Source organism: Elephas maximus, chromosome 14, assembly GCF_024166365.1.
Source record: "Elephas maximus indicus isolate mEleMax1 chromosome 14, mEleMax1 primary haplotype, whole genome shotgun sequence".
Lineage (NCBI taxonomy): Eukaryota > Metazoa > Chordata > Mammalia > Proboscidea > Elephantidae > Elephas > Elephas maximus.
In genome coordinates, this window is record NC_064832.1 from 40,377,709 (window position 1) to 40,390,560 (window position 12,852).

The 12,852-nt window shown below is 37.7% G+C and overlaps 2 protein-coding genes across 3 annotated transcripts in view; both read left to right on the top strand.

Annotated features, from left to right (window-relative positions):
• LOC126058170 (kelch repeat and BTB domain-containing protein 6-like) overlaps positions 1 to 1,392 on the top strand; it is a 129,665-nt gene extending 128,273 nt beyond the window's left edge. Inside the window, exon 3 of the mRNA XM_049853143.1 lies at positions 1,310 to 1,392. Within this exon, the coding sequence (XP_049709100.1) occupies positions 1,310 to 1,392 (83 nt within the window). The remainder of the gene's footprint in view (positions 1 to 1,309) is intronic.
• ELF1 (E74 like ETS transcription factor 1) overlaps positions 1,393 to 12,852 on the top strand; it is a 63,267-nt gene continuing 51,807 nt past the window's right edge. For both annotated transcript variants that reach the window (XM_049853146.1, XM_049853147.1), the window contains exon 1: positions 1,393 to 1,603. In XM_049853146.1, the coding sequence (XP_049709103.1) occupies positions 1,532 to 1,603 (72 nt within the window). In that variant the 5' untranslated portion in view covers positions 1,393 to 1,531. The remainder of the gene's footprint in view (positions 1,604 to 12,852) is intronic.

Below are 12,852 nucleotides of genomic sequence, written 5' to 3' on the forward strand. Positions count from 1 at the left end.
AACCAAACTCAGTGTCATGGAGTCTATTCTAACTCATATAGGACAGGGTAGAACTGCCCCATAGGGTTTTCAAGGTTGTAAGCTTTACGGAAGCAGACGGCCACATCTTTCTCCTGCAAAGCATCTGGTGGGTCCAAACTGCTGGCCTTTTGGTTACCAGCTGAGTGCTTTAACCCCTGTCCCACCAGGGCCCCTTAGCACGTACTAGCTGGATTTAAGTTTTGAGGGCAGCTGATCACTAGGTCAGCTGCATTCCTAAACTTGTCTCTTTTAAAATTATTAGGAAATTAATGGCCCATCATTTCCCTGGAATTAGCTGTCTTTTGAAATATTTATGTTAAAATTATAAATGCTATTTCCAAGAACAAAGTGTTATTTATTGTGATTATTTTTATATCTGTCTTTTCATGTCACATTAATGACCATGGCAGCATGATGCAATTTTTAATAAAATTGTGATAAACTCTTTAAGTTCAGTTTTTTTATTTTTTATTTTTGTTAGTAGTAACTCTGTTTTTTTTTTTAACAAACATCTCTGGCAGACATTTTGAAAGTATGTCTCCCTCCACTCTGAAATTGTTTTCACTCTTAAGTTGCGTTTCTGTTTTTCTGCTATTGTAAAGTGCAGTTCTTTGCATGTTCTAATTTGCCATGACGTGGTCAAGTGCTGCTTCCTTCCTGTTGCTTGCAAACCGGTGCTAGAGATAAGGACACATTTCAGTGCATTAAAAAAGAAGACTTCTACTTACCAGAAGCCCTTTTAGAGAACAGAAGGAGTGGTCTCTGCTTTTATTTTCCGCTTATTTTAAAAAGCTGCTGAAATAATACTTATTAAACCTTAAATGTATTGGGCCTTTAAACAGATTTTAAATCCTTTCATGTATTAAACCTAACAGGAATGTTGTCTGAATGTTTCTATTAAAGACCAAAATACACTTTATGAAATTACTCATGGAGCAGCCATGCCTATGTAGGTGGTTTCCTGGTTAGTGAGAGGAAGGACATTGTTTATGTAGCCTTTATTTCAATTACAGATGTCTCATAATGCTAGAGTTTTTTTTTTTTTTTTTAAATACTCATTACTTTAACTGTAGTGTAACTGGAGGGGGGTAGGAAAGACTTCATTTTCACTAACGAAAGGTACTTTAATCTTAGCAGGGATGAAATCTTCAAAGACTAACTTAAAAAGGCCTGTGTACTAATCAACTCATGTTGATTTTATTTAAAAACAGCAATTCTGTATTGGATGTTATATTCTAAATGGTTAGAATTACTTTTTCATAGCTAACTTAAGCTTTTTGTTTTTCAGGCCAAGAAGTTCCAGAGAGAAAAAACTGCCTCAGTTTGAATACAATATCAGTGAAGCAAGAAAATTTGAAGCACCTTCCCTAAAGAAAACCTGGGTGTACAGTAACTTGACAGACTTAGCTGTGGGCTTTTTTTTTACTGAAATTCATCACTGGACTCTGCTGCCTGATACTTGAACCTGTTTGGAATTTTTCTTATGTGGATCTAAGGGGAATGCTTTATTATGGCTGCTGTTGTCCAACAGAACGATCTAGTATTTGAATTTGCTAGTAACGTCATGGAGGATGAACAACAGGTAAGTAACCCAGAGAATGCTGGATTTTAATACATTTATTTGTATGATTTCTCCATTTGTATCAGAAGATTATTTACTTGAAAAGATAATAAAAGAAACTTTTATATAAAAGTAAATTTCTTAATTTCTAAATTAAAAATTTGGAGGTGATGTACTCTTATGTTTTACATACCAGTTAAGTCATAAATTATGAATCTTATCTTTAGCTTTGATATGGTAACAAGGAAGTAATACTTAATGGGGTTCAGCTTATTTTTCTGTAAAATGAAACAGCAAATGCCGTAAGTAATTATTTCAAAATACTTTGAAACATGTAAGTTCTAGAGGCACACTAACAGGACATGTAAATGGCATTTTGTAGCATAGAACTGGTTATTGTAATAGTTGCTTACAACTTTACAGTGTTATACAGTTTTAATATGTGAAATTAACATTTATAATTGTGGGCGATCCCATAATCATCCATCATTTCAGTCCACGGCGCGTGACTCTGAGGAGGTTACACAGTTTCTCTAGGTCTTGATTTTGTCATCTATAGGATGAGAGAATTAGACTGAATGATTTCCAGTTTATACAAGATGTACAATTATTCTTTCCAGAATGTAATTTGGGGAAAAAAAAAAAAAATCTAAGCGATATTGAGTAAAGGATCTAAGATGAATTGTAGTCTTTTTTTTTTTTTTGGCTAGAGTTTCTTGGGATTTGTATTTTCCGAGTTCATTTAAAAAACAGGGTGTATGAGGTGTGTAAGATATATTATGCAAGTGTTGAAGGACTCAGTTTACTGGGAAAAATATTTTGTAGACCAGTAGCTTTAAAGTAGTTTTAGTAAGAATGATCTATATACTGAAATAAGCCTCATGTCAAATACCTAATTGGAATAGGCCAACCATGATATATCATGCTTCTATTCTAAAAACTTAGTTACTACAAATAATAAAAATTGATTTCTACTTTTGCTAGGGCATTATAATTTCTTGGCTGTTTGTATTATGCTAACATTGAATTGACAGAATAAAAAGTATATAAATAAACCTACAAAAGCCAAGAATTTGAATGAAGATACCTTAAAACCAAGATGACCTCTGGCCAGGGAGGAGAAAGATTTGAGGGAGAGGACTGGTTGGTCCCAGTTAAAACTACATTAATAATTATCTGGGTTTAATCTAGAAAGGATAGAAAAGATATTTTAGGGGGAGGAAGTGTTTTGAATTTCTTCTAGAGCCGGATGTTTATCTATATGTTAAGGTTTGAAAACAGCGTGTTTACTGTGCAGCCCTCTTAGATGAAAGATCCTGTGTAGATCCCAGGCTTGACGTGATGAGGCTTGATACCAGGATGTGGCAGCAAAGAACAGAGCTATAAGTCACTCACCAGTACGCTCCAGTGTAGTGGCTTTGCACTCTTTGGTCTCTAAGAAATACATCTTATGTTATGGCTCAGTATATATACATGTGTCTACATTGCCTTAAGAAAAAAAAGTCTTCACAGAACAATGCTTATCTTTACTATGTCGAATGCACTTAATCTGTCTTGCTCAGAGTGGTTAATTATGTCTGCATAGAGAGATGGTGCTCTGAGTTGGTCATCAAAATGGGTGTGTGTGTTTTCTTAGTTACTTACTTTTATCTGGAAACCCTGGTGGCATAGTGGTTAAGTGCTACAGCTGTTAACCAAGAGGTTGGCAGTTTGAATCCGCCAGGCGCTCCTTGGAAACTCTACAGGGCAGTTCTACTCTGTCCTATATAGGGTAGCTATGAGTTGGAATCGACTCGACGGCAGTGGGTTTGGTTTGGGTACTTTTATCTGGCAAAAAAAATTTTTATTAGTTTTGTGTAGGCATTGTTGTAAGGACTTTACAAATATTAACCATATCAAGTAAGTACTGTTTTCCCTATTTTACAATGAGGAAATTGAGATAGTGGTTAAGTGACTTGCCTGAAGTCATATTGCTAGTCAGTAATGGAGCTGAAATTTGAACCCAAGCAGTTGGACTCCTGCTAACGATGTTGAATACTCTAGCAGTGATCCAGGAGAACTTCACTGTATTGAATGTTTGGGGGCAGTTAGCCTGGTTTAGACTTTTTTCATCTATGACCATGAGTATAGTAAACCACTGATTCATAGCGGGATAGACCCAGGGATGTCAATCTTGTTAGCATCTTGTCTAACCTGTGGCTTTACCTTCTGCTTTTTTTTTTTTTTGGTTGGCTGAATTTTGTTATGTTTGTTTTAAATAATAATACTGTATTGTGTTTTTGGTGACAGTTTATAGAACAAGTTAGGTTCCCATTTGACAATTTCTGCACAAATTGTTCAGTGACATTAGTTACATTTTTTATAATGTGCCAACATTTTAATTGTATTCTTCTTCCATTTCCAGTATTCCAGTTTCTCTGCCCCCTTATCTTCTCATCTTTGCTTTAGAGTAAATGTTGACCTTTTGGTCTCATACAGATGGTTTTTAATAGAACACCATTCTCATGGTGGTTTAATTTGTTCTTAATTACGTAAATAATACATAGGCCAATTATAAAAGAAGTCACCTAATACAAAAATATATTTTAAAAATACTGAAAATCTCTCTGAATCCCTAATCATATTTTCTTCCCCAGAGGAAACCAGAATTTACAATTTGATGTATAATTTTTTAGACAAAAGTATAAACAAATGAACAATATACATATACAAACCAAACTGAACCCAGTGCCGTTGAGTCGATTCTGACTCATAGTGACCCTATAGGACAGAATAGAACTGCCCCATAGAGTTTCCAAGGAGCGCCTGGCAGATTTGAACTGCCAGCCCTTTGGTTAGCAGCCATTGCACTTAACCACCACGCCACCAGGGTTTCCAATATACATATATACAAACCTAAATGCAGAGTTTATTTATAAGATACAAATGAAATTATACTAAGCCTTTATTGTGATTTGCTTATAGTCACTTAATCCATCACAAATATCTGTGTGTGTGTATTAGTTCTTCCTCATTTACTTTTTCATTGACTTTTCTATATGACGGATGGACCATTATTTATTTTACCGATCTGTCATCTTCGTGTGACCATCAGTAACTGGCTGTTCCCAGTATTTTGCTGCTATATGCATTGCTGCAGTGACTTCCTTGTTTGGGAGTCAGTAAATACACAGTGGTTAAGAGCTCTGGTACTGAAGTGAGAATGCCTGGGTTTGAACCCTGGCTGCAGTACTTACTACCTATGTGACCTTGGGCAAACTACTTAACCTCTCTGTGCCTTGGTTTCCTCTTCTGCAAAACAGGAATGATAATATCAGAAATACCAGATAATATCAGGGTTATTGTGAGGATTAAATGAGTTGATATATGTAAAGCCCTCAGAACCGTGCATGACACATAGCTAATATTTACTAAGAACTCTCATTTCGTTAGTGCATCTGTGTGTATTGTGTAGCGTATCTTTGCACATTTGTGATTATTTCTACAGGATGCCTGAAGGTAGACTTACTGGGTTTATCAAAAGCGTAAACATACTACCAAATCATTCTTAAAAAAGGCTCTGCCAGTTTTTGTCACCACTACCAGTTTTTGTCAATAAATGCCTGGTATTTCCCTCACTAGACCATCATTAACACAAATCCTTCTCCCCCTTTTGGAGGCCAGTTTTTAATTTGCATTTCCTTGGCTATTAGTGAAGTTAAGCATCTTCTTAACTGAAGAATGCTCAAGAAATTGAACATCTTGGCTGTTAATGAAATTGACTTGTTTGCTGCTCGTTAATCTTACTTACTACTCATTTGAACTGTCATTGAATTACTTGTTAATATCCTTTTGCCCAGCAGGACCTCTTTATAGATAGTAAGTCAGTATTGTGGTCTTCTAGCTAATCCATTGTACAGTTAATGGTTAACTCTCTTTTTATGACACACGATTAACATATTTCCTCCCAATCTGGTACTGCTTTTTAACAATATGATAATCTTGTGGCCTCTAGAAATTTAAAGTATTTATCCTATAAATTTATCAGTTTTTAAATTTTTTTTTTTTTTTGGCTTCTGGGTTTTGTGTCCTCACTTCTTAGACTATTAAATATTCTCTTGTAGTATGTTTTATATGTTGAGCTCCTCATTCCATCTGGAATTTAGTTTTGTATGATATGAAGTATAGGGATATGACTACACCCAACAAATGGGACAGTTGGCCCTTCATCATTTATTAAGTGTTCCATTACTTCCCCACTAAAATTGCCACCTTTGTTATATACTAAATTACCATATAGGCAGACTTCGGTATTGAATGTGATAGAATATTCTATTCCATTGACTTGCTTTTATATTGTGCCAGTATTTGGTATTGCTTTATAGATTTGGTATCTGATAGGATGATCTTTTCCCAAAATTGGTGTAAGGCTTTGAATGAATTTCAGAATCAGCATGTTAAGTTATATAAAAACTCTGTTGGGATTTTCACTTTTCCAAGTTAAAAAGTATTTGTCTTTTAAAGTAATTTATTCTGTTTTAAGATCCTATATTGATTTGATTGTCTAAAAAATTCTACTATGTAAAATTACTGTTTGAAGGCACAAGATTAGAATATATTTTCTCTTTTTAGTTATGGTCTGTGGTTATAAATTTAGTAGTCTAAAGAAACTGACACTATTAATATCTGGTTGCCAGCACCCTAATCATTTTGCCTTGTATCAGCTCATATTCTTTTGAAAATTGCTTGAAGCTCCTTTGAACAGGGAGGGAAGAGTGTTGAAAGGCTTCTAAATACCAGTGTTGTTGGCACTGACAAGCTATGTAAAAGTTTAAGTTGGGAGTATTCGTAGCTGGGAACAAGGCACTTCTCTGGCAGAGCAACATCATCACTATTGAATGGCAGTGTACTTTTATCTGAAGATGCCTTGATTTGACCCAGTTTAGCAGGCATGTTTGCCCGGTGAATGTATGAGACGAAGAAAGCCGACGGCTGTGGATATAAGTTTCTAAAAGAGGAGAAAACTTGACTATCTGTCAAACATTCTGGAAGTTAATTTAATGAAAAACGGCTGGTAGTTTAATGCTTTTTATAGTTTTTATATATCATTACCCTATGTAGTTTTTTAGTTGCTGACTTTAAAAGTAGAACTTCTGACAAATCATAGTTATTTATGCTTAATAGACTTAGGTCACTAGGGAGAAGCTTGGTTACATGCTTGGAAAAGTGGACAAGTAGAATACATATTTTTATAGAATCCCGTCACAATTTAAGAAGATAGCCTTGGGACTTTCCTTCTTAGGGAGTAAATTGCCTTGCTCTGTTTGTTCCTAGAGGTTAAAGAGTTAACAGTCTCGTGCTGTCGTTTTAATAAGCTACCCAACGATTCTCATGCAGTGTTTGGGAACTGCTCAGAGGTAAGCATAAAGTGCTGTGGATAAGAGACCGGAGCGGTTGAATGCATTGCAACTTTGGGACAGCTGTAACACTTGAGGATCTTGAAGGAAGATGTAGTTTATCTGACAGATGAACACACAGAGGCGTTCCAGAGCAGAGGAGTGTACCAGCACTTTGAATGGATTTCTCTGGTCTGCATAATCAACCCCAGCACCTTAACTTATAGTTAGGGGCTTTCTCACTGTATGACTGACTGTCTCAGGCCCTTTTATTTCCTATACTGCTGACTCTTGCCAGCCTGTTTTATAATTTTCCCAAATGCTGTCCTGCTTTCCCAGTGTTTGCTCAACAGTGATCTCCCACATTCATACTCATTGCTTGTTTAAGTTGTAATCATCTTTCGGGATCTTAGAACAAAACCTTCTTATTCCAGGAACTCATCCTGAAGTCTCCCTTCAGGAATTACTAATTTTTATATTATATAATTTATATATTACTAATTTCCCCCAAATAAATGCTAAATTATTTGAAGAAAGGGATTGCCTTTTTTTTTTTTTCCCATCTTAAGCTGCCAGAGCATTTAACATCATTCATTAAAGATTTATTGATTGAGCCCTCTTAACAAATTTTTCTTCCTTCCCTTAATCCTGTTGGTAAAATGACCTGAGATACATATGTTCAGTATTGGCCCATGTCACATCAGATGATCTTTGAATGTTGAGAGGTGATACCTTGCCCCACAACTCTGTTGACTACAGTGTTGTATACATTTTCCTGGGACCTAGATCTGTTCTCGCTTAGTGTATGGACAATGTGGTCATATCACCACAGGTCCAAGACCTGCCATTTTTCAGCTGGAATAGTAAGATTCTGTTTGCTCAGAGATTAAGTGTACCTCATAAAATAAGGTGGAAAAATGAATTGATGGTGCTTTATATAGTCCTTGGGTGGTGTAAATGGTTAACACGCTTGGCTGCTAACTGAAAGGCTGGAGGTTTGAGTCCACCCACAGAGGCACTTCAGAAGGAAAGCCTGGTGATCTACTTCTGAAAAACCAGCCATTGAAAACCCTATGGAGCACAGTTCTAACACACATGGGGTTGCCATGACTTGGAACTGAGTGGATGGCTAGTGGTTAACATGTAACTTGTTCAGCACCAGCAGTTGGAGGGCAGGAAGTTAAAGTGATGCTTCCAAGCTGAGCATGGACACTGGACCCTCTGTATATAATATACAAACAGCTCCAGGTTATATAGACAGGACCAGGAAAGTTAGCAGGTTGGTATGGAGTTCGAAGTTAGGGGAGTGGAAGGAAGTTTGCTTTCTCTCTGGATGTGGGTTCCCTGGTGGCCCTGTTGGAATGGAAGTGGGGAACTCTGGAAAGCTCTGTACCTTTTCAAAGCTGTGGACTTAACTGCAGGGGACAATGCAGGATGAACACCAGAAGTTAGCCTGACCTGAGCTTTAAAGTGGAAAGACCTGGATATGAATCTCGTCTCTATGACTTAACAGTGGTGTTTCGATAACAGGCTCAAAGAGATTGTGGGTAAAACAGAGATGAGAGATAGTACAGGGATGATTGAGAGGGTTAAAGGGGGCAACTTTTGCCAAGCATAGTGCATAATAACTGTAGTGACTATTATTTATTTTTACGAAACTAAGTAATGAGAGTAACAATAACACAGGTGATGTTTGGTGTGTGGATTTCATTCATCACTGTTTCACATGGCTGTAGCAATTGGGGGAAAAGAGCTTTATTCAGTTTCTCTTCTAATAGGTGATATTTTAGGTAACAGTTTAAAGATTTACTATAATTTTATGGTTTTGTATAACTTCTACGTTTTTCCCGTTCCACTTTTTATCTCCTGGCATAGGCAAGAAAAAAAATCATTTAGATCACACTTCCATTTATCTGTAGAAAATCAGCTTAGTGGGAAGCTCAAGTAACTGGAATCTCACCCCTCCCCCCTCCCCTCTCCCCTGCCCTAACACATAGGCACATTTGGAAATAATTTGGTTTTTAAAGACTTATCAGGGAAGGTGATTTCTTTTTTTAAATTGTGCTTTAGGCGAAAGTTTACAGCTCAAGTTAGTTTCTCCTACAAAAATTTATACACACATGGTTATGTGACCCTAGTTGCTATCTGTATAATGTGACTGTACATTTCTTCTTCCTACTCTGGATTTTCTGTGTCCATTCAACCAGCTTCTATCCCTTTGTGCCTTCCCATCCATCTCGCCTCTGAACAGGAGCTGCCCATTTAGTCTCATGTATCTACTTGAGCTAAGAAGCACATTCTTCATGAGTATCATTTTTTGTCTTACAGACCAGTCTAGTCTTTGTCTGAAGAGTTGGCTTTGTGAATGGTTTTAGTTCTGGGTTAATGGAGAGTTGGGGGACCACGTCTTCTGGGGTTCTTCCAGTCTTAGTCGACCAGTAAGTCTGATCTTTTTACTAGATTTGAGTTCTGCACCCCACTTTTCTCCTGCTCTGTCAGGGAGTCTCTGTTGTGTTCCCTGTCAGGGCAGTTGGTGGTAGCTGGGCACCATTTAGTTCTTCTGGCCTCAGGCTGATGGAGCCTGGTTTATGCGACCCCTTTTGTCTCTTGAGTTAATATTTTCCTTGTGTCTTTGGTGTTCTTGTCCTTTGCTCCAGGTGAGTTGGGGTCAACTGATGCATCTTAGATGGCCGCTTACTAGCTTTTAAGACCCCAGACACCACTCACCAAAGTGGGATGTAGAACATTTTCTTAATAAACTTTGTTATGCCAGTTAACCTAGACGTACCCTGAAACCATGGTCCCCAGACCCCCTGCCCCTGCTACACTGTCCCTCGAAGTGTTTGGTTGTATTGAGGAAACTATATAGCTTTTGATTTAGCACAGTGGTGCTGACTTCCTCCATATTGGGTGTTGTCCTTGGGAAGTTGATTTTTTAAAAAGTAATTGATTGGTGTATATTCAGTCAGATTGCCTACAACTTAGACATAATATTGAATCATGAAAACTGATATTTCTTGTCAGTCAAGAGTTTATCTGATGTGGAATAAAGAACGCCAGCTTTGGAACCAGGCTCCACCACTTCCTAGCCGTGTGACTTTGGACAAGTTTTCACTGACCTTCAATTTCTTCCACCAAAAATTAAGGGAATTACCTTTCAAACTTACGAGCATTAAGTGAGACCCCTGGCACATAGGAAGTAAGCAGTCAATAAATGTAGCAGTTGTTATTGCCGCTGTAGTCATCATGTTAATGACCTGAGTTAAATCAAGAAAAGGTCGGCTATTCAAAACCACCAGAGGCTCTGCCAGAGAAGGATGTGACAGTCTGTTTCCGTAAAGATGACAGCCTAGGGAACCCTATGGGGCGGTCTGCACTGCTTAAGGGTTGCTATGAGTAGGAATTGACTTGACGGCAACTGGCTTGGTTTCTGTGTGTGTGTCTTATACTATGTACTCTATATTACCCAGTTATTTTGGATAAATGAGGCAATGAAGGTGATTTTTATTACTTGGATGCCAGTTATGTAAATTTATCCAGCTTAAAAAAAAATGTTTCCTTATTATTGCCTTTGATTTTTGGGAATGGCTGACTTTGATTCTAAAATAAGCCAATTAACTTCATTCAGGATTTAAAAAACCTGGCAGATTCATTCTCTGTGGGAGCACTCTCTTTAATATAACATTATAAGTTCGGTTTTGCATAGCTTGACTTGGTGGTGGTCTGTTTTTTTTTTTTCCGGCTTTAATAATCTGTCATTGCCTCTGATCAGCTATTGTGACTTTTCTGTTCTGGGAAAGGCTTTTGTAGCCAACATGCCTATATTCAGGGATGCCTTGCCTCATTTTATTCTATGCTTTATACATATCATAAGAGATTCTTTTCAAAGTCTTTTAGAATCAGAAATTGTAATTTTATTTAAATTTAAATTATTTGAGATATGCAGAATCTGGATGTTTAAAACATTTACCAATCTGGTAGTGACTGCTGTGATGTTTATTATCTAGTTTGTAAGTAATTTTTTTTTTTTTAAAGCTTACTTCTTAGTTGCTGTTGAGTTGGCGCCAACTCATTGGAATCCCATGTATATAACAGAACAAAACGCTGCTCAGTCCTGCACCATTTTCATGATCATTGATACGTTTGAGTCCATTGTTGCGACCGTTGGGTCAGCCCATCTTATTGAGGGTTTCCCTTACCTTCGTTGGCCCTCTACTTTACCAAATACAATATCCTTCTCCAGCAATTGGTTCCTCCTAGTGTTCAAAGTAAGAGAATCAAAATCTCAGACAATATTCTGTGACCCATAGAGTTTTCATTGGCTAATTTTGGAAGATCAGGGCCTTTCTTCCCAAAGGAGCCCTGGTGGTTCAGTGCTTAAGCACTTGGCTGCTAACTGGAAGGTCAGCAGTTTGAACCCACCAGCTGCTCCACAGTATGCTTCTGTAAAGATTACAGCCTTGGAAGCCGTATGGGACAGCTCTACTCTGTCCTTTAGGATCACATTGAGTCGGAATCGACTCAACGGCAGTGGTTTTGGTTTTGGTTGGTTTTCTTCCTACTCTCTCTTAGTCTGGAAGCACCACTGAAACCTGTCCCCATGGGTGACTCTGCTGGTTTTTGAAGTACTAGTGGCATAGTTTCCAGCGTTGTAGCAATATACAAGCCACCATAATATGACAAACTGACAGACGGGTGGTGGTAGAGTTTACTACATGCCACCAAATCTTGCTGTTTCTTTACCTAAACTGAACCTGTTCGCACCTAGTCACACACACATAACCCACTGGATATATCAAGCTTTTAAAGTGGACTCTTTAGTTGAAAAAAAACTTAGATCGTTCTCTGTAAGTATGTTACATTTTGAGATGCATGGCCAAGTTGTAATTTGACTTGGTTAAAAGAAAAATTGGGGCAAAGACTTAAAGAAGGCTAATTGTCAAGAAAGACCTAAACAGGGATCAGACTTTGGTAAATTAACTCCAAAGAGAATTAAAGTGAAACAACCTTTTTCAACTGTAGTTCTAATACAGTACATATTCATTAAGAAGTTAACTATACTTTTAAGCCTAAGCTTTAAAGCTTTAAAGATGAAACTTTCATTATGACTGTAGCTTATCTGTAGGGTCCCGTACTTGTGGTCTGTGGTAGTGGTTAAACTTCTGGACTCCTGAGTCAGATTACCCATTGCTGTTGAGTTGATTCTGACTTAAAGTGACCCTATAGAACAGAGTAGAATTGACAGGTGCAGGCTACCACATCTTTCTCCCATGGAGCGGTAGTGGGTTGGAATCACCAACTTTTCAGTTCGCACAATATTTATCTACATCATGATATTTGTAGCAGGTATGTAATAGATGAAAACTAGGATACTGAAGAAAGAGAGCTATTAGGAAACAAGGGGTCTGATAGAGGCATATATTGAAATGCTGCCCTCTGATGCTGCTTCGGGTGTTAACCTCTGTGCTAAGAAAACATTACCCGCTTTAGTCTTGAACGCAGTGTAAAAATAACCTGATTTTTGTACAGCCTGTTTATAGTTTACATTGTTTTCTTAGTCATCTAGTGCTGCTATAACAGAAATAACCACAAGTGGATGGCTTTAACAAAGAAATTTATTCTCTCAGTCTAGTAGGCTACAAGTCCAAATTCAGGGCATCAGCTCCTGGGGCAGGCTTTCTCTGTTGGCTCTGGAGGAAGGTCTCTGTCATCAATCTTCCCTTGGTCTAGGAGCTTCTCTGTGCAGGAACCTCAGGTCCTAAGGGCACTCTCTGCTCCTGGCATTGCTTTCTTGGTGATATGAGGTTCCCAGCTCTCTGCTTGCTTCCTTTTCCTCTTGTAAGATAAAAGGTGGTGCAGGCCACACCCCATGGAAACTCACTTTACATTAGATCA